Source organism: Bactrocera latifrons, unplaced genomic scaffold, assembly GCF_001853355.1.
Source record: "Bactrocera latifrons isolate USDA-ARS-PBARC rearing strain unplaced genomic scaffold, ASM185335v1 scaffold_188, whole genome shotgun sequence".
NCBI lineage: Eukaryota > Metazoa > Arthropoda > Insecta > Diptera > Tephritidae > Bactrocera > Bactrocera latifrons.
Genome location: NW_017535385.1, coordinates 315328 through 338358, shown reverse-complemented (window position 1 = coordinate 338358; position 23031 = coordinate 315328). Strand labels below are relative to the sequence as shown.

Below are 23031 nucleotides of genomic sequence, written 5' to 3'. Positions count from 1 at the left end.
TTTTTGCGGCGACTGTATAGCTGGGTATTCGCGAGCCGGTAAGACAGCAAGTTACGCATACGACCAAATTTACTTATCTTTGTGTGACACCGGTTTTAGAAAGTTTGGAGGCATTTTATGAATGAACCTCTACACATACTTACATACTTATGTTCGCGTGCGGTGAATTTTCTTGGCGCATTAGAAAAGTGCAATTATTTTCGTTAATAATTTTCCAACATTACAAGAAATTTTTCTTACGCATCACACACGATTGCTAGCTTTCTTATTGTTACCCCATTTCCAGAAACTAACTAGCCAGCGCTTACATTTTTTAAGGGGTTCTTCAACAATTTTTTCTCATATAAAAAAAGGGATATTTTGTTGGAATTTTTTTTTTTTATTGTTACAGACATACACTATTAACAAATCAATTTTTAAATTTTTGAAAAATTTTTGAAACTCGGCCAAATACTGTTTCGAGAACAGTTTATTGTTACAGACATACACTATTAACAAATCAATTTTTAAATTTTTGAAAAATTTTTTAAACTCGGCCAAATCCAGTTTCGAGAAAGGCGCGTTTTGCCTAGCACTTAGCCCAGCTGGCCTCGAGCGCAGAAGTTCTCATGGCTGTATCACCAAAACTATCACTATTACTCAGATCAACTTGAAAATTATACAATATTCTAGAGGTGTTGCAGAATTTAATAAGACAACAAAAATAATCAATTTTTTGAAACCCGTAAACCCATGTAATCCATTAAATCAACTATAAAATCAATAGCGCTATTGAACTTTGCACCATTTTAGTTTTGCTGGTCTCTCAAAATTTGTTTGGTTCAATATAATTAATTTTTGAAGCTCTAATCATTTAATTTCTTGTGCCAGGGATCTTTTTGAACAGGATTTCAAAACAATTTGGATATTACTGTATAAGGAAGCCAGATTTTTGGATTTGGTATTCAATTTATTCTATATAAGTACATGGTACAAGTACACATACATCCACAGTTATGCAACAAATCTCGTTTTTAAGTCATTTTGATTCGAAAAATATTTAGGATGAAAGTGCCTTTTCGAGCTGTGGAGACCATAAATATCCATGCTTTGAAGGTTATATTGCACGTCTGTTTTACTATGACCATCAATAAGTTAAGACTCTCCCCGGCAAAAAGTACTTGTATAAGTTATGTAATTACATATATGTATGTATGTATGTATATTGAATGAACGGTAACTCGTAGCAGTACTGCTGCCAAAAATTGCGCAATTTCTTATTCATTGCGAAAGCGCTCCTAATGGCAATAGGAAGTTGTCGTTAAAACGTGCACATTGCCTATCCACCACTTCAAATTGGCGCCTCAAACAAACGGTAAAAAACAATAGACTAAATAAAGAAAAGTCTTACACTTATTGTATAATCTCAAATTATTGCATAGCCCGAAATGTACACATTTTTGTGAATGAAATGAAAATCCTATGAAATTAAAGACAGAGAGATTGTCATTATGAGATATTATGATAGTAAAAGAAAAATGTATTAATGTTACACTGAGTACTCTCTATAAAGCAGCGGCAACTCCAATTACCCGAATGATCACTTATCTACTGGGATATGGCTAACAACGCTCAGCTAACCACATTAATAGAGTTTATGAAAATGGCTACTAATGTCGCCATATAATATATATGTACATATATATATATTTTTTTTTCATAGTAAACAGCAGTCCGCAACACTTAAATTTCAGACCTACAGCTGTGGTCATAAAGATAGTAATGCTGGTGGGTTCTAACTATAAAAAACCAAAAATAAAGTTAAAAATTCATACTATGAATTGAATACCTCTAAAACTTAATTTTTAGCTATTCCTACGTACAGGGCGGATCCAAGAGTTCCTCAACAAAAAGTTAAATGAAACCAGAAGAAGTAATTATATAGCGAATTTTCCAATAAGGACAGCAAACGACGCCATATTTTTCCTCGTTCTTTTGACATTTCTATTCAGTAAGGTTTGCCATTTTATCATGGAAAGATATAGGATTTACTATCAAAATTCGTAGTCAGATAAGAGTGCTACAAAAGTTTTTTTTTTAGATAAAACAAAAACGGTTTGGGATATCAATGAAATTCTTTATTCCCGTTAAAAGAATATATCCTCAAAAATCTTTGATTGGATTCAGGTCTACTGTCTATGTTGGCCAGGACATTATTTTGATATTTTCTGATGGAAACCACTGCTCCTATGGTTTGGTTCGTTACCTACGTCTAACGTTACTTTTATAGACTTTTCCAACTGGAAAATGGTAAAATATTAACGTTGTTCAGTAGGTTGATGTTACTTACACTGTTAGGTCCATGATGCCAAAGATCAAAGGTTTTGAGCCGTTGCCTTTGAATAGTCTTCTACGATTTGTAAGAGTAATAACCGACAAGATTAAATCTGTTTTTCCCATTTTTGAGGATGTTTGGACCTCGTTTTTTACATATCGTATAATCTGATTGTTTTCTACTATTGAATTTATACGATTCTTCGCTTTATTCCTCCTATTTTAAAGCATTAAATGTTGTCTAATTGTTAAGCCGTAGCCCACTATTGCTTCGACTTCCTTTAGGTTCTGTCTTCTTCTTGCTGTATCAACAATTCCCGCCTTTCGATGAAACAATATCTTCTTCTACCCATTGTAAAAAAGTAAGAGTACTGGTATTTCAAAAAACTTACAACCGAAAATTAAATACCTTTAAATACACTTACTTTTAGCAACTATCTAATATATTTTTTTAATTTATCGAGTCTTAACGGCTAGAAAAGTTTGTTCTTTTAGAAAATACAGAAATGCATCTTATAAAAGACAGTGGACGCAAAAATAACGGTACTTTTTCGTTTTTATAATTTGAAGTATATATTTTACCAAATTAATGACGCTTGTTGACCTGGCAACTCCGTATACCATATGTGAGCGAAGATCTTTGAGCACCACACATACTTTAAAACAACAGTTGCACTACTATTTTCATGAACACAACTGTATGTACATATATACTAACTGCTATCTACTATCTACATACCTCATACACGCTTAGTTACTTTCTTACGTGTACTCACTAAATGTGGTAGTCATTAGTGCGTGTATGTTGTAAGCATAGGAGTTGGTGAATGAAATGTCTTCAAGCGGAGAAAAAGTAAAAAATAATACCACACACACACATAAATATAAAACTACATACATTCATTCACATGTTGAACATTAATTAAAATAGAAAACGTTGTGCAAAAAGAAGTAAGTGACTCCAACAACATTGTTGTTAGGCCACACTTTTCACTCAACGCAGTGGTTTGTCCGTTTGTGTGTGATAACCAACATGCTGTATTTGGTAACATTGTTGTTGCTGTTGTTGTTGTTGTTATGGTTAGTATGGCGAGACAAAACCACTTATTCCAACCTACCCGAATACATAGTTTATTTGTCGTTTCGCTTTACGCTCGGCTTTGGCTTTTGTGAATGAAAACGGCAACGAAATGTTGCCAACAAAGCGTAGTAAGGCCGTTAACGCGGTGCTATGGCGGGAGTGGGTGTTGTGGTGGGTGCGCAGCACTCGTAAAATGGCATGGTAACGTGCTTTGAACATATGCAAGTACTTGTGGCCCCATTGTGAGCCCACTCATCTCGCTGTGGCATCATGTTGGCACGCAACAAGTACCCATACACATGTTTGTTGCTAAATGCATAATAAATACACAAATGATCGCATACTTTGGACATTTTGTTGCAAATTGCATGAGTTAAATGCATAAATTTTGGATTTGAATCGCAAAAATACTAATCCATTTAAGTTGAAAGGCGGGGGAAAACGACATGCTGTCATCTACAGTCGCCGATTCGCAATTATTTCTCCTGAAATAATCACAAATATTCCCTCCTCCCGCACTATCCAACCGATTTTAATATGTGTTCAAGAAAGTTCATGGGGAAAGCTTTTACTTTAAATTTGAATTTCACCGCTGACTGCGATTCACCACCCACGTTTTGGTCATCCGCATGTATACATAAAATTTATATTCTCACAAATATATCAAAAAGTGACCCAACCACAAACGACTAAATATCAATTGCGAGCGACGCGAACAACAGCACTTTTCCTTTAAAAAATTCATTAGACAACAAACTCGTTTACACCTCAGTTGTAAAAGTTGATAGTTGTTTTTATGTCACTTTACGTAAGTGCATACGTATGTGTAAATTTGCATGGGTATGTATGTAAGTGCATTGCTTTTCTATTTTTAAATACATTTGTAATTTTTCTATTGTTGTTGTTGGGTGCTACTACTTTCTTTTTAGCTCTTGTTGCGAGCTCATTCATAAATTGTTCGTGCCTTGAGTAAATTTAGCTTTTCCGGCATCGCTTGGGGCACCCAACTACAACAGCAACATAATAATTACCACACTACAAAGCATTTATCCAACATTAATATCATATCTTAACCAGTGTGTGTGTGTGTGCATATGGAGCTGCTTAAGAGCTCGTAAGACAAGCATWTGTGCCAAGTGGTTGCTAACAGCTGATACTTTCCAGTCGTCGCAATGCGCCACTAACTTATGAATGAATGGGTGAATACAGGAAAAACCTTTTCTACAATAATGTTACAATTATTTAACAAAAACAAAAAATAAAGTCATAGTAGCTTTTCTTCTTTTGTTTATGGGAAAGTTCTATATCTCAAAATTGATAAAAAAGAAACTGTTGAATTCAGAATTTTTAGTTTACTATGATTAAAAATAGGTTACACCTTAACACATAACATTTTGCCAGTGGGATTATATACAAATTATATAGAAATTTGTTATAAAATAGTATAATAAATATTTCTACTGAAAGTTTTAGCAGGAGGACCATACTAAGGACGTGAGCGTAATTTTGGAAGGCAAAATGACGTGGAAATTCAACATAGAAGAGAGAGAAAAAAAGACCAGCGGTGCTCTCTAACAAAATGTTGGAGCAACGTGTTTTTTTACATTGGTGTTACACAGCAGTAGTCAGGCCAGTCTTACTTTAGGATGCTTTGGTTGGGTGGACCAATAATATCTCATACAGGAAACCGTTGAAGCGAATACGACATCACTAAGAACCATTCCAAGGGCTGCACTTGCGCAGATCTGGATTTTAGGCGACTCTTCAAGCTACCGGAATACTGCAGCATATTTTAGGTAGATGTCTTTGCTTTCAGGAAAGCTGCTGAGATAGCTAAAGAATAACAATATACATATGTCTACACCGATAGCCAAGCGGCGATAGCTGATGCGATTGCCAAGAGTGCTATTCGTTTGACTACTTAACCAGCTTAAGAAATACTTAAAAAAAAAAAATCATTAAAAACGAAATTTCCGAAAGGGCTTACAAACGGATCAGGCTGAGATGGAATGCCTTAGGAGGGGAATGAAAACACTGTAGGACGGTTGTTGATCTAACTACAAGTCTCAACTCACTGGTACCACATCCAAGCCATATGGGCATTCTTAACGATGACACATATTGAAAGTGCAGGGAAGTAGGCTTACGTTCAGCCTTGTCTAGAACTCGGCTAACTTCTAAATATAGCTTCACAGTTCAAAAGACTAGAGGAAGTATCTGAATTTGATATCAAATCTCTATTAAACTTCGCAAAAAGCGTTAACGTCCTGCACCTTCAACTGGCGCTACAAAAGATCTGAAAGGCAGCCATTGTAAACTTAACCTGACTTTAGCAGAAGTTGTCTTAGAAACCTGCTCTAAAGTCGGATTAAAAAGTTAATTTTTTGGTTTTTTTTTGGTGAATAATTAATGTTACAGAAGAAAATCGTAGGAAAATCACATCGAAGAATATTTTATTCAATGAGACAATTTCCATTATTAATTAAAATTTGAAAATATTTTGAATAATTTCGTTACTCTGTTACTCAAGGCAGATTTGAAGTATTAATGCAAAGCCGTAACCCCGCTAATTATGCATGTAGACCTACAAAATATGTTTCTAAAAATTTGTATCCACTCCAAAACATTTATAAGCACACCTTTTGGACATTGGTATGTATGTATGTATCCACACGTAAATATTTGTGCTCGAAAGACGTGTGCTTGTGCATTCATTTAATAATGAAACTGCGTGAATCGTTACCCCGTTGCGTTTTTCGCGGTCTGATGAGCGAAACGACTGGTTGCTCAAGTTGCAAAATTGAAATAAAAACGAAAAAGCTACAAAGCCTGAAAGCGTCTTAAGTAAGAGTTGGTGGTGGCAACCACGTCTAATCGAAATATTCATTGTTTCTGGCACACATTCCCGCATACATGTGAGCCTTCTCCCATACATGTTTGAGTACGAACTATATATGTATACCGGCATACATACATACGTACATGCATATATTATATTATATGTATGTATACGCAACCATTTTCATTCGTCCATTCACAAAATGCCATCGAACCGTGACGAAGCGTCGTCGCTACTGCCGGAATTTATGAATGAAAATTATATGTGTGTATTTCTTTTTTGTTACGTTACTTTTTCTTTTCTTGTTGTGTTTTGCACGTAACTATTTGCTGACTTTGCGCGTTAGTTGCTGAGACCTGAGAGACGAAACAATATTGCGTTACGAAAATAAGCGAAAAATGTGAATGAAAATTGTGGTTGAGGCATTTTGTTTTGCCATTTATAAATCAGGCGGAGGTAATAAGTACAAAAAAAAAAAAAATTTAATTATTCGTGAATTCGTTAAAAAAGTACTAGGCAGAATAACAACTCAGCGGAACGGAAACAACTTCACTTAACTTCCGCGCCTTCTTCTCCGTTCTTTCCTGACGATAGCAGCTTACCTACTTAAGAACATTCTTATATGACAAGAGTATATATTCGTATGTACATATGTACTATATAGCGTGGTTCACTTCCTGCTCGCAATTAGCTTTCTGTCTTCGGTATTGGACAGTGTATGCTGACTGGTAATTAGCGCAAATTTTATTAGAAAACTCTTACTCAAATAAATTTTTTTTATTTTAAAAGTATCTTATATGTAAAATCAAAAATATCGTTTCATTAGAAAAAAAATGTCTGGAAATTTAAATTTTTTTTGTAAAAATGTCAGCCAAAAATCCAATTTTATATTTTTTTCCTTTAAAGTTTGATTATTTTTTCAAAATTTCTGATTTTCTTTGTTAACAGTGTTTTTTTTTTTAACAATAAAATATATAATTTTTAATACGAGAAAAATTATTGAAAAAATGCTGTTTTTTACCTGAGGAAATCCATGATACCTCTTAACAAAATGATTTTTAGAATATTCAGACATGATGAGCCCTTTAATTTGTATTTTTTTGATGGAAAGATTTCCGATTCGATGGTATCACCGCAAAAAATGTCAACTTTTATTATACATCAGTTGAACAATAACATTCTTACTGCCATATTATAGATTTTCCGCAGTTACTAACTTCATAGCGCTCATACATAAAAGGTTTCTCATTTGCTTCCGGTTTATGGCGCTGGTTTCCCCGAAGAAGTTAGTTACGTTAGAAAGCATAACCTTTTTTCCTGAACTCTTTTGCCATTTTCACTGTGCGGATGTTCATATGAAACTCATTTCCGCTCATTTTTTCTAGTTGCTTCTTAAATTACCGCAAACCTGCTGAGCTGCATATATTTCTTTGTTTCTTGCTTAATTATTTTGCTTTATTGGGTTTTTACGCAATTGCTGTCTTCGGTGTTAGATTTGAAATTGTTTTGCGTCAGCAAATTTTCTTCATATACTCGTTGGTCCCTATATGTGTGTGTAAGTATAAACGCGCATGTGGATATTGCTTATTTGCTTTTGTGCCATGCTTAAGCTTTTAGAATTCAAATTCATATATGTATGTACATAACTCACTCCCAAAAGGAAATCTGCTCTTTGAATAGTGCGCATTATTTTTTTATGTTCGGTATTAGAGAATTAGCGAAGTTTTCTCTATATCTGATTTGTTGCAGTTATGTTCTAGTTAATTTAACCAAGATAGCTTCTTTCGGTTAAGAACCTTTGTTTTAACTCAAACTTAACTGACAGATGACCGCGAAGTAGACATTGGCATATTTTCTTTTCGACCAAGGTGTAGGACCATATCAGTTACTTATCGATACTCGAAGTTTAATTTCTAGCTTACGATGTACTAATTCTTCTCAGAGCAAACTTAAAAGTTTCTTTAAGGGGTTACGTGGATTTAATGGGTAAAAAACAGCGTTTTTTCAACAATTTTTTTCTCATACAAAATGTTAAATGTTTTATTAGAATTTTTTATTGTTACAAGCGTATACTATTAACAAAGAAATTTTAAAATTTTGGAATAAAAACTTTTAAACTCAACTTATTTCCGACGACCCCTCGGAAAAAAGAAAAACCCGTTTAAAGACGACGCATTTAGCCTAGCTAGCCGCGAGCAGTTCTCAAGGCTGTATCTCCGAAACTATTACTCGGATCTACTTGAAACTTTGGCATAATATTCTAGAGTTGTTATAGAATTTAAGAATAATCTTGAATTTCGTAAACCCATATAACCCCTTAAATAAATTCGAACAAGATATTCATTCGAGAGCTATTAGAAAAAATTAAAAAATTAAAGAAGCCTTTTCAGGCATGAAACCCGATTGGTTTGCGATTCACATACGGTATTCAATTAAAATACTTTCACACTCATATTTATGTATATTGTATTTTGACATATTTATGTATATGACCTCATACGTGTATATACATATGTACATACATACATATGCTTACTCAAGTGCTTCCGCAAAAGTTCAACTTACTAAATATAGTATACACACGTATGCACATATGCTCTGTGCTTCAGCAATTTCACTTCCGCTTAGAAGCATTCACTTCCCGGTTTTTTATTGTAGTTGCTATTGTTTTTTTTTCTAGTGAAGTTCTGATTTCTTCGTTTTCAGCGTGTAATTGCCTACACTAGTCATTCATTCATTGGAAACTTTGAGGAAGTACGTATGTATATGCGCGTGTAAAATTCTATACTTATCTACTATATATATGTTAACTTTAGTTATATATGTACATATGTATATAAGCAATTATAAGTATGTTCATATATACCAAAAAACAATTCAAAGCTATTCCATTCTAGAAAAACTCACTGCTCTGACATGAGCTATACATACTTGTAAATATGTATATACCGACATAAGCAATACATAAATAATTATATAAAAATGCAATAATAGGCCTTGCCAGTTTCCTTCATTGGTAAATATATACAAATACATACATATGTGTGTTAGTTCACTTTTACTCAGACGCTTGTTTATTTCCGTTGTTTTCGCTGCTCGCGATTCATTCATAAAATCAAAAACCTTGCCTCTACATAGCTGTGTACATACATATGTATGTGCATGCCAGTATGCTTTTAAATGCCTGAACACACATGCATACGTTCGTATTTACATATCTGTATCTATGAAGTACTTATTTCGCTTGAAGTAGCTTAAATTGCCTCTTATGATTTCATACCCACACGCACACACATACTCGCATGCAAACCCATATATGTACATTTGTATGCATCGTGAGTATGAATGAATGTAGTTTCTTCCTCGCCTTTTTTCGTGTTTTTTTTTTTTGTTTTGCGTTCTGCTTTTATGGCGAGCGCTTTCATTCACAATTGTGACCGTTGCCTCATTTCGTTTCGAATTCCGATATACATATGTACATATGTATGCATGGTTATAAGTACATATGGGTGTATGCACGTAATCAAGTTTTTGCCGCACAGTTTTGTTGTTGCTTTGAATTGCCGTATAAATAATACTTAATTGTAGGTATGCATTTTTCATGAATGAAGTAACAATTGCCAATATGCCTCTCTGTGTATGTACATATGTATGTATGTATGTATTTAAGCAGTGCGGCTAATATATGCGCATCGGTTATCTAACGAATACCGGGTGCTAAAAGTGCGAATCAAAATTAAAATTAATAAAAACCTGTTTTCCTTCTAAATTACTTCAATAAAAGGGGCTCATACACACCTAACATACCTTTTAGCAGATAAAAAATAATTAAATATGTATTGCAGAAGCAGTATTAGGAGCAAAAACGTATGAAATAGAGCGTGACTAGTGGATATGCAGTACGCACTAAAGCACCGTTTCCCTTCTTGAATTATTATATTATATTACAAATATGTAAAATTATGCTGAAATATTTATATTGAACCAGTATATTCTATTTTCCATTTTCAGTACTCCGCCATTCGAATTGGCCCGGTTGTGAAGCGTGATGTGATGAAAGCCTCGACTATGCTCGAACATGAGCCGCAGTAAGTATTCAGATCATTGTATTTTTTCGCATGTACCCCGGTCCCACTACGATAATGGAACTTAACTTTTGGTGAACCATGTAAAGTTATATATACAACTTTTATCGAATAATGCTCAAGTACTATCCACACCCAATCAGGAAGTTCAGATGTTTCTTGTTTTTTTTTTATATATATAGAAACGATTTAATATTAATAATCTTAAGAGTTTGAAATTTGATCAACCAATTTATTGTAATAAAATAAATATGGGAGAAATTGGTCCATTGACAAGACCACCAACCTTCAGTAGTATCAGTTTCACCAGAAATACATTTTGCTTCAAAATTAGTTACGACCTGAATTCACTCACATTATTCTCTTGGCAAACAGAATTTCCAATATGTCTTTAACTAATCAAATAAAGCGCTCAACTCAGCAGTATGGAATTCATTCATGACTTCTCTATTCTTTATGCCGGCTGGTGAGTGAACTCTAATTTGGCAATTGAATCAAATTAATTGTAAACTACTACTCTGAGTAATATGAGCCGAGCAGAGGAAAAAGTATATGTAAAGTGAAGTTGTCTATTGGGGAAGCTATGTGGGTATGTTATGTATTACATATGTTATGCACATACATATACTAGTTCGTTACTCTTTCATTTCTCAAATTACCGTTTGTGTATCGCGTGGGATATTGAAAAATTTCTAGCGCCCACATATGTATATTCATATATACTTTATACTTGTTGCTACGCAAAGGTGACTCTTAAAAAGTGCGATATTGTGCCGTACCGTTCATGAATATTTAACACTTTATTTTTATATAACGGGTGATCCAAGTAGATGGACTTTATTTAGTAGCCTTCTTTGACAGATTACGCGCGAGTCGTGTCAAGCTCGTCATTTGTGTTCAGTACAATGTTTACAAATCGTTAAACTTTATTACGAAAATTCACGTTCTGTAAATAATGTGTTCGTGCGCTTCGCTCAACTTGTGGTCAACATAATTGGCCTACACCATTAGCAATCTGGAAACTCAGCATTTGTTATAGGATAATATTCGACCGAATATATCACGTCCAGCACGCAGTGAAAAAATATAGCAACCGTAGCTGAGAGTGTACAGGAAGCCCATGTAGAGGCGATTCGGCACCGTTCGTAAAAACTCGGACTGACGAATGGAACGGCTTGGCGTACTTTACGTTGCTATTTTTAACTGAAAGTGTACAAAATACAGCTTGTGCTCGACCTTCCCGAGTCGATGAGGTCCATTTTTGGCTCAATGGGTAAGTAAAGAAGTCAGATTGGCGCATTTGAGACGAGGAACAACTTGAAGAGATTCAAGAGCTGCCATTCTATCAAGGAAAAAAATAACGGCTTAGTGTAGTTTGTGGGCCGGTGGCATAATCGGTAAATAGTTTTTCAAAAATCAGAATATAACTGTCAATAGCAACCGTTATCGCGCTATGATATGAAATTGAAAGCTCGTGATCTCGGCGACATTTGTTTTCAACAAAACGGTGCTATATCAAAGGATTTATTGGTAGAACACTTCGGGGAGCGTACGTTTTCTGCTGGTCGACTGGCCATCAAACCGAGTGATATCATACCGTTAGACTTTTTTCCGCTTCGATTCAGGCCTTGCGGCAAAACATCACGTATGTCATTCGCCAGTTATCAGTCGAAATGCTCTAACGAACCATCGAAAATTGAACTCAACGGATTTGAGTTGGTCGCGGCCAACATTTGAAATCTTTCCCCATTAAAGTTGACGTTTCTATGTTTTTTCCTAAAAAGTAGAGAACTTCGAAATGGATCATCCTTGACATACAATATTGTTTGAACATTCTTCAATCTGATCTCGGCTTAGATTCAAAGTCGCTTTACAAAATGTATTTAATTTTTGGAAAATATGCAGTTTCTGGATTTGAAAGTGATAGTTCCCATCTCATTGCTTACCTAACACAATTTCTTACTATCCAAATGGTTTTAGAAGAGTATGAATCGATACCAGATGTTTGCCTTTGGGCTTTATTCTAGTATGTCGTATATATCCAGCCGGCCGAAAATTTCTCGTTTGGTTCTCTAAAATTATTTTCTGCAGTTTTTGTGTTGAGTGGTTGCTTTTTCTGGCGCAGAGCCTGGATTACAATCATTATACAATATTTCAAAAAGCGAAATTTTTTCATAAAAAAATATTGTTTCATTAACCTTTGAAACTTCTGAAAGCCGAAACTTACATTACACCAATTACGTCTCCATTATATATAGCGCGCTCCATGGCTGACTATTACTTACACTACATACAATACCTCCATATATCGGTATATGTATAACTATAGTTTATGTAAAAGGAAAGCTAAGGAATTGCTAAGCATTTTGCTTTGGTGGGTAATAATACTTAATGATGCCCAGCATCGATTGAAAATTAGAAGTAACAACACAGAAATATTCATAAATAAGAACATAATTGTGTATTGGTCTTACAGCACTAACGATTTTGATAATTTACTGTTTATGTACATTACAATAAATTTAACGACTTCCCATTAAAATATTTATTATCCTCGATGATTTTATGGCATTTTTATTTTATTCTTATACATTTTTTTACGACAGTTCACTATGACTTGGTCAAGTTTCCTCTAATCCATAAATTGGTGACAATAGAACAAACTATGCAACTAATTTGTGGTTGCTAGGGATAGTTAAGAAGGTTGGTTGAAATTTATATGATCCCTGTGGGAAAAAGAAAAGTATTTGACAGTATAAATTGATAAAAGTTAGTTTTTTTTTGAGGTTAGGTAGAAATACTTAAAGGAGAAACATTGAAGAAAAAAATACTTTTTTTATTGCAAAAAATTAGAAACTTTGAAATAATTAATTGGTAATTAACAAATTCACTATAATTAATACACATTCAAAAAACATTTTGAAATATGGTAATGCAGCAATTTTGGCACATACTGTATCACTGTATTAAAATATAAAACTTTTCGATTGACGTCATTGTGCGTTATGATATTTGGAAATATATTAAAAGTTCACAATCGCGTATGTGTGTATGTAAATACAATTTATAGCGATTGTTTGAAAAAAGAAAAAACAATTAAATTTGCTAATGCTATTGTAAAATTATTAATATATGTATGTATGTAAATTTTACGACAGTTGTGTATCCCATTTTTGGTCAGTTGGTTGTGTGCAAATTATTGTAATACATACATACATATGTACATATGTATCTATGTTTGTGTGTAATATTTCTATATGAAGTTTTTTCAACATATTTACCTTCCATAAGCGTAGCGACACAAAACTTAAAAGTAATAATTTCATACATTTTTATGACCTCGTAAACAGTTTTATGGCAGAAACTTGCCTTCTTTTGGCCGATTGGGCACCAAATAGATAGCGAAGTTGGCTTTAAGTTGATTAAAATTTAATTATGTAATTCGATAAAATTAATTTACATATTTACAGGCATATGTACATATGTATAACAAGCTTATTAATAATTATTTGTACAGATGCGCTTTAAGTATACATAAAAAGGTCGAAAGCATTTAGATTCTTAAAAGTATCCTATTTTATGCGACTTACACACACTCAACATCGAATTTGAAACCCGGACCATTTACACTGCGCACGCAAGCTGATTCTATAAAAACTTTCCCAGATTGGCAAAAAGTTTTTTATGTTCGTGTGAAGTTTGACCTCCACATTAGTCAGTGTCTTTGGCAGCTTTTCTTTATGATGCGAACAGTTTGTCGGACGATTTGTATCGTGGACAAGTTTTGTGTTTCCAATGCAGTCTACCTTATTATATATATATATATATATATTCTACATATATGTACATAAGTATTTAAGGATACAAATCATTCAGCGAAGGTCGTGAAACCGTCGCAAACTTAACTTATGCGAGTTAAAGATGTTGACAACGAAAAAGTTAAAGAAAAGTACTGGATTTCTTTCCTGCCAATGTGGGTACTGTGCGTGGCGAGCAAGACGAGAAGTTGCATATGAAATGACTTAAAAACTTTCAAAATACGCACCATCTGCGTCGATGTAGCGCTACCAGCGCGATTTCCAAGCTGCTTGGATCCCCTCTGTTGCCTTTCATCGGCCGGGGGGCCACATCTGGGCTGTAGGGCGGTTGCGGAAGCGTTGGGATGCCAGCCTTGGTTAGGTAGCAACTTCCCAATCGTCGATTGACCCTTCGTCTCTTGAGGACTTCCACCTAAAACTTGGATTTGACGCTTTGTCCAGAGGGAACAGATTCATGACAATGCTTATGATGCCCAAAAAGTCACGAAGTCGCAAATTTCCCAGCACGGTTTTCAACAGCGACCTCTTCCCGGCCTTCCAAAAAGGCCTAGTACCGCCGAAACACACCACTTCTTGCTAAAGCAATATCTGGGTAAGCCTGCTTGATCGTATCAAACGTCTCTGTCGCAGATTTACCAAGTTTCACACAGAATTTAATCGCGTACCTCTGCTCTAACGAGCGCAGCATTTTCGGCTTGCACCACTCACAGAAACACGTCGCGCGAAAATTTTTGTCCTAACTCTTCAGGTGCTCGAAGGCAACTGACCAGCCGCTCGTTCGTTAGCTAGGAATGCCCTCTACCGAATCCAGTCGGTGCACACACGCTCTGAAGTGCAGTCGCGGGGGAAGAAAATCAGTTCTATTACTTTCCGGACAAACCCTGTGTATGTTTTGATGTCACGACATTCAAAATTTTATGAGTTTTCATGTGACAAAATAAAAAAAAAAATTTGTTAACCAGTGTAATTGAAGAAATCGTCAGAATGTTTACTAAACGACGCTTTATTTATCAAGCAACTAAATATAATTCCAATATTTCAATGAAAACATGTGCCGCGTTAGCTAACATTTATCCGTATTGAATATAACAAACCAATTCTGCAAAGTATTTTGTTGGGAAGATTTTCGATTTTTCTTCTATAGTATGCAAATGTTTCTCATTTTGTTTTGATATTTCAACTCGCGCTATTTGCTTTGAATATTTAATTTGATTATTTCAGTTGCCTTTTTAGTATTTGTGATTTGTTGTTGTTGTCATTAGTCAATCTTCCGGCGGATGTCATACCGGCAATGCTTTACGGTTTTATGGCCACCACTCTTATTTGGTTATACATTTATTCATTTACATACACCAGCACATACATATGTATGTACATACATGTATCCCGTGTGCTAATAGACTGCGCTCCGAGAAACGTGAGTAGCATTTTGTTTTGTCGAGAATTTCAATTCTAGAAAATTTTCCAAAAGCGATTTGCGTCTTTTTGATTAAAAACTCGTCGATTTGCATTTACGCTCTTCCATGAAATTTGTACAATTGTAAACATGTATGTGTATGTGTGTATGTATGTTTTGGGAATAAATAGATTTAACACTTGCATGGAGTTCCAGCCGGTGATTGTGAAATACTACTAGGCTTCTTACTTAATGCTCCCGCTAGTCCATAATGAAAAAAAAAAACTAATCTGACAATCTTATACAAAGGTACTTTGTTGAAAAGACGCGTGTACCTCAAAAGTCTAACTGCGAAGCCAGTTGCCGTCATTCATGCTTTTAAAATCTTACCTACCAACAATGAACAGTAATAATCATAATTTTGAAATTACTTTTTCTAAAATAATAAAGTCTTCCCTAAGGAATAGAGCCAAAATCTAGAAGACTAGTTTTGCCGCCTTCAGTCGTACCGCCATTACTGCGTGGGAAATACATTTTTTTCGTTATCTACGTCTCTCTCTATGTTTGCATATGTAATTATAAAATTGGCGTTTGATACTGTTATTATTAAGGCTATAGGCCCTCATTACGTTTTCTGTTGATGCTTCCTTTATCTAAAGATCGGTCTCAATTGGTCTTCAACTCGAGTGGCTTCCCATTTTTGATTTCAGTTCGCTGTATGATATGACGCACTTCGGGCTATGGTTATGTCCACCAGCAAAAAGAAGCATGAATGTACATCTTTGTTTTAGTTTTTGTGTTTTTTACTTCGTTTTCTTGGGTGTCTTTTTAATTATATTAAATTGCTTTTCGACGCGATTTCCTCTTTGCAGCAGCAAAGCCCAAGCGACTTGCGTCGGTTTCGGCCGTTATACAGCTCGTTGCATGTTGTTGCCTGTGCTGCCGACTGCTGCTGTTGTTATTCTGTTCTGTGGCTGTGTTGTTGTGCTGCTGCTGGTTCGTCTTAATGATCATGACATGCCATTGGCACTTCCGTCTGCCGGGCAATCAGCCGTCGTCAACTGCCGCTCAATGATGCTGCTGCTATTGCCGATGTTACCGCTATTGTTGTTGTTATTGCTGTGGCCGTAGCGCGGCAATTTTCAACAACTGCCAATCGTTAGCAGAGACGGCATTTGCTGTAAATTGAGACGGACTGTCGTCTATCTGTGGAAGATTGTGTGCCTTCCTGTGCGAAAGCGATTTGCGCCGCTGTCTGTCAACGGTCAACAGTTGATGACACACATACACACACACTCACATGCATACGTTCAAAGCAAATGTATGTATGCATATAGCATATGTTTGTGTAGAAATTTGTCCGCCCTAGCTGCTACCTTGAGGGCTAATGCCTGTAATTGGCCGACACTTGATTTTTCAAAAACACTTCGGCGCAGCTCGACACATTCCGCTCTGCCACATGTCTCACTCTTATAACGCACTCATTTGTCCAAACTATTTTTTACACACATATTTGCATGTACATCATACATACGTACATATGTACATGCTTATTTGTTTACTTCTGCCGGCATACTTATTGATTTTGCGCTTTTTGTTAATTTTATTTTTCAGATTTGCAACAATTTTGGCTTTCGATGTGAAAGTGGAGCGTGAAGCGCAGGAGATGGCCGATTCGTTGGGTGTGAAAATATTCCAAGCTGACATTATTTATCATCTGTTTGACAAGTTTATGGCCTACCGTGAGGAGCTGAAGCAGAAGAAGCGCGAGGAATTCCGTTCGATTGCCGTCTTTCCATGCAAACTTAAGGTGAGTGCACTCCCATGAATAAATACTAATTTGTTAATAATTGTAAACTCATATATACATACATACATACTTACTTATTTATGCTTAGACACGTACATATATATACATACGATTGCAGTTTTTGAGTTTTGAGAAATGCGATTCTGGAGCATAAATCAAAAATACAAAGTGCAAAATTGCTATTTCTTCAAATTGCCTTGGAGCATCAGACAAATACATAAAGTAGAGTAATAAATCAATGTGTGCAGCATAAAATGGAAACTTTCAGTGAGAAGGATTATTATGAAGGCATTGTATATAATACATACATATGTATATACTTGCACTCTAATGACTTCAATTCAAGCCGCTTTTAATGAAAAAAAAGTCAGTCAGACTAAATTCTGACTTCAAAGCTGCTCATAAATTAATTCAACCTTTTACGAACTGGTCAAACCTTTACCAAAAAGTCAATTCAAGTTAGAAGTCAAGTTAGAATGTATTTTACTTATAGCCTTGATTCATTACTCCCTTAAATGGCTTGTATTCTACTATTTAGCAGATTTTGTTGACCCCAGCAGGAGCTCTTAACTTACATATTTATATTTTATTAACTTAATATTTGTTTTTCTTGCTTTCAGAAATTGCTTATAGCCTCTCTTAAAATTTGCTTTATTCTCATTGCAGATCCTGCCTCAATTTATTTTCAACAGTCGCGATCCCATAGTAATGGGTGTGATGGTGGAGAACGGTATTGTCAAAGTCGGTACACCAATTTGTGTACCCAGTCAAGAGGTGAGTTAAAAAACATTTATTTTAAAAATTTAGATCACATAAGTACTTTTGCATGTATACAAAAGTATTGTTATGTGAAAAACAAACATTTCTAGACCAAAACTATTTTTAAATAAATAGTAACACGAGTCTAGAGTATAATCCCAATTAAGCTCACACACGCAGTTTAGTGAAAATGGTGCCATTGTGTGACGTGATAAACGAAACAATGAGTATCCTTGTTCTCAGCATATTCACTTTCAATTAATATTTTCACAAACAATCGGTTTTCATTGTCCTCTTATATGTATTATATCTAAATATATAGTTTGTCACACATCAGAAATTTTGATAGGAATATATATAATATGAACATTAAAGAAAAATTAAATATGTAAGCCTTTCATGAAAATACAAAATCAGTTTGACTTAATTTTAGAAGAAAAATGCCTTTAAGTATGATTAATCTGCCAGTATTTACTGAATCGCTCTGTCATTTAACAGAACTCCGAGCTGATAAATGTCATGGAGGATTGAAAATTAGCTTTTATTTTCATATTTTCGTTAGAACCACTTGAAGTAAGTGGATGTGGGAGTTCGCGATATCGGCCCACACTGACGCTCATTGTACTATAAAATGCTAAATCTCCTTAAGTTTGCACATATTCGTACAACTCACCAATATGTTTTGTGGTAGTTAATGTCAGACCTTTAATTTTTTTTGACATAAAGTGAGGAGAAGTGAGTTCAAAGCAGAAATTTGCAAATCATTCTAATGCGTAATTTCGCCCATCTACACATACATATATACATACATATGTATGCACCTTCGAATGTTGCACCATTTTTATTACACAACATATGCGGAAAGTTTCTATGTTTACACAGGTGCAAGCGTGAGTAGTTTTGAGAAAATCGCCTCATGATATACATACATGCATAAGGTGTGCAAATAAATATCATTAAAATACTAAGCGTTATCAATGTTTACTTGCACACCCTTCAAGACTTGTGCAAATATGATTGCAAATTAAAATAGCAAAGGGGAAACTTCTAAGCCCATTCCGACCTAAGTATAGTGGGTATTTTTATACTCTTGCCCATGTTGCTACAGAGTATAATAACAAATTAAATATTACTCTCGACATGGTATGAGAGCGCTTTATGGGGTTCGGTGTGAGTGTGTGCACTGTCCCGTTTTTTATGAAATCACATACCTCTGAACCCTATCAACCAATTTCGGCTAAATTTAATACGTGGCATTCTTGTAATATTCTAATGTCACAGTGCAAAAATAGGCGAAATCGGACGACAACCACGTCTACTTTCCACATAGCACAATTTAAAATTCTAGTACACAAATGAAGAAGTAATTATAAGGCATAAAATTTTGCACTAATAATTTCTTTAAAATCTGCCACCTTATGACAAAAAATTGCCCAAATCCAACCACAACTGTTCGAGTATCTAAGTACCGAATATATGCGCCCCAGTATCTATAGCTGACTTTTGACCGAAAATATCGGTTAAGGTATGGGAACCACCATTGAAATTCAGAGAGAATTCTTTCCTGAGTATGCTATAGTAGTGCTGTGTTTCAAAAATTCGTTGAATCGGGTCAATACTTCCCTGAGCCCCAATATACATAATATAAACAACATATATAGAACTACCGGGAGACTTTACACTGCGTATAAATATTTGAGTTATCTCAGTGTAAATTACAGTTTACTCATAACAACGTATCTTTGCACCTAAAATAGATAAAATTGGGTAAAAACGTGACCTAGTCACCATACAACTAATATTAGGATTTTCGAACATTCGGCTGACTTTACTCCATATGATTAGTGATTGTACTTTATGAAACCCAGGGAACATTCTTTTAGTATGTAACATGAGAAAAGTTAATAGATTAAATCGGTATATAATGGTTTTGGTTTTTCCAAAAAAAACTCATCGGTCAGTGTAGTTATAGTAGTAGTATATGTATGGTATATATAATATTGCTAGAATTCCCATCCTTTGTTTGACTTTTTACACCCTGCCTTTTGCTTTCTGCAAGTTGCAAGAATATAAAATGTTCGACTGCACCCGAACTTAGCTTTTCCTTACTTGTATATAATTACCATATGTGCCATAAGTTCCTATCGATAGTTGGAAATCATAACAATTGCGACCCCAAGCAACCTTAGCAGCTTAGGGTCTACTAAGTATTTGTTTAATCAAGAATTAAATTGCGTCTCAAAAATAAAAATATTCAAAATTGATAGAACTCTTTACTTTCCGCTTCAAAGAGTTGAAATCTTTATAAACTATCCTGCGTGAAAAGCGGCAAGAAATAATTTCTCTAATCTTCAATTGTTCTAATTCGCTGCAAAATCCAATATTTTCCCAAAAATTAGCACGAAACTTTACTTCTTTATACATATATTAATGGTTTACATTTTATATAATGCATTATTTTGAGGTAGACATTTTTAATTGATAAAGGCAACTGAAATCGTTCAAAAATTCAGTCATAATTGGTTGACTCGAAAAGCAATGGATATCCTTGTTAAAAGATCTCATTTAGCTGAACTGAAGAGGCCTTCAATGATTCATATAATAATAAATCGTAACCTAGTCAGAAATGTGACAATCTAGTTTAACCTGCTCTACATATAGGGCGTCCTTAATAAGTTTAATATACACATCTCCTAAACCGTTTAAGTTAAGTCGACCAAATTCGCTCAGGAAAAATATTTTCGATAATTGAAAATGGGTGAAATCGGATAAAATCCACGCCCACCACCCCATATAACAGATTTATTGAAAAGTGTTAAAAAAAATAATAACTCAGGTAGTTATGAAATGACGCGGCCGCGTTTAGATGAAATCCCATATTCGAAGTTATACTCGACCAATTATAACCAAATTCGGTGTTTAACATTATCCTGACATTACTATATTACGGTACGAACCACAACCCGCCCACTTCACCATATGGATCTTCCTTGAACATTCCTTAATAGAAAATTTTGCCAACGTATTTTTCCTGCTTTGAATTTATACCTTCCTTTCTTTTTACAAATATTGTTTTATGTATGCTTGCTGCACAGCATTTTCGCAAAAATTGTGTGCAACAAAGCTTGAACGATTTGCTTTATTTCACTATACATATATGGAGATATGTACATTATTTATTTATGCATATACGTATGTAGTTCTAAATGTCAATTTCCTATCTGTCCTCGTCGCGATCGAGAGTGCGATTGCGTAAGTGTACAATTTCCTTTCCATTAGCAGCAAATCAATTGTTTCCTCTAATGTCAAATATGAATTTAAATCAATTTGGCATATCCTCTTTAGCTCGCCTGCAAAGAAAGCAATCTACGTGCCTTGCCTTGCCTTGCCATGTCATGCTATGCGTTTGCTAATTTATTTTTAGTAAAAAAGGCAATTGCTCTTCCTGCCCGCTTACCAAATCAGCTTTTAACTTGTTCCCTCATGCCACAACTGTTACGTACAAGCCGCAGACACAACCAAAGTGGTTTGTTCCTTTCGCTGCGTCGGATAGCCGTTGCCACTGCGCTGTCGCTGTCGCTGTCGCTGCCGGATTCACATTTAACGCAACGTAATTATAGCTTCCTCAATTATCCACACTGCGCAGCTATCCGGTCGGAGCTTCTGCACCTTTGTCGTTGGCCAACGCTGGATGCTCACATATGTCCACGCTGTGTTATGTACCTGTGTATGTTTTTATGTAGGAACGTGCATGAGCGGGAGCACTTTGTTCCAAAGTTCTGATAACCTGTTGGCTTTCGTGGTCAATATCAGCTGAGTGCATTTTCAGGTTTTATGTATGTGGACACATCGGTATATACGAATGTCTCGGTGAGCACATAAGTATGCGCAGATGTGCAGGCATCTCCCTTCTTCCTTTAGCGAACAGGATATTCACGTCAATTTATTGAAGACGGGCTCATTACATATGTGTATGCAATTTCCTTTCATGAAATTGTTGCAAATTGCCGAAGTTGCGAGCTCAGCACTCACCTCTGCAGATTTGTTGTTGTATTTTGTATAAAACTAGTTTTCATTAGAGTTGCGAATATTCCACTATCAATGATAGATTTACTTATCCAAGTGCTTCCAATAGATAAATCATCATAAAAAATACGAGAGCGAAAGTAGACCGTCTTTGTTGGGGATTAATTCTAGAAGCGCAACTAAAGATGCAGTGCATTTAAATCTCTAATAGTTTTGAACACATTTATTTATCTCTCATCACATCTAATATGGCAAGGCTTCGTGGATCGCTACTTAAGCTTAGAAAGCCGCAGATGCCATGTCTTTTTAACGCAAGCTTTGCAATATTTCTTCGACAACTCTTTTTGTGTTGTTAAAATCTGCTGGTTAGCGTGGAACTTACCCTTTCATTAAATGAAAGAAGTACATTTTAAAACCGCATTGCGCTTCCTGATTAACGAGTTTCTTTTCCCAAGAAAGTCAAATCGCCAACCACTTTTAATATCCGTAATTCACATTAGAACTCTTTCAAAGCGACGACGTGGTTAAGTGTGCTAAAGGACAGTAAACCACTTCCACTTCCGAGTTCGAAAAAAATACAATGTCTGAAAATATAGCCACAATACATATGTAAGTGTGTTTGGACAGTCGCGTGCGCTAAAATTGTAGAGAATTAGGTCACAATGCAGCTCAGTATTGGTTAGCAAACAAACCAAATCAGTTTTAATTTTGAGCCTTTGTTTTTTCGTTCAGATTTCTTCCTAATAATAGGTTTCTGCATACGTTATGAGATTTGTCATCTTTTAATACTCTCGCAACAAAGTTGCTAAAGAGAGTATTATAGTTTTGTTCACATAACGGTTGTTTGTAAGTGCTAAAACTAAAAGAGTCAGATATAGGGTTATATATACTAAAGTGATCAGGG

The 23031-nt window shown here is 35.1% G+C and overlaps 1 protein-coding gene across 1 annotated transcript in view; it reads left to right on the top strand.

Annotated features, from left to right (window-relative positions):
• LOC108967437 (eukaryotic translation initiation factor 5B) overlaps nucleotides 1–23031 on the top strand; it is a 53481-nt gene that overhangs the window by 15530 nt on the left and 14920 nt on the right. The window contains exons 5-7 of the mRNA XM_018930835.1: nucleotides 10245–10321; nucleotides 17147–17342; nucleotides 18009–18116. Coding sequence (XP_018786380.1) covers nucleotides 10245–10321; nucleotides 17147–17342; nucleotides 18009–18116 — 381 coding nt within the window. The remainder of the gene's footprint in view (nucleotides 1–10244; nucleotides 10322–17146; nucleotides 17343–18008; nucleotides 18117–23031) is intronic.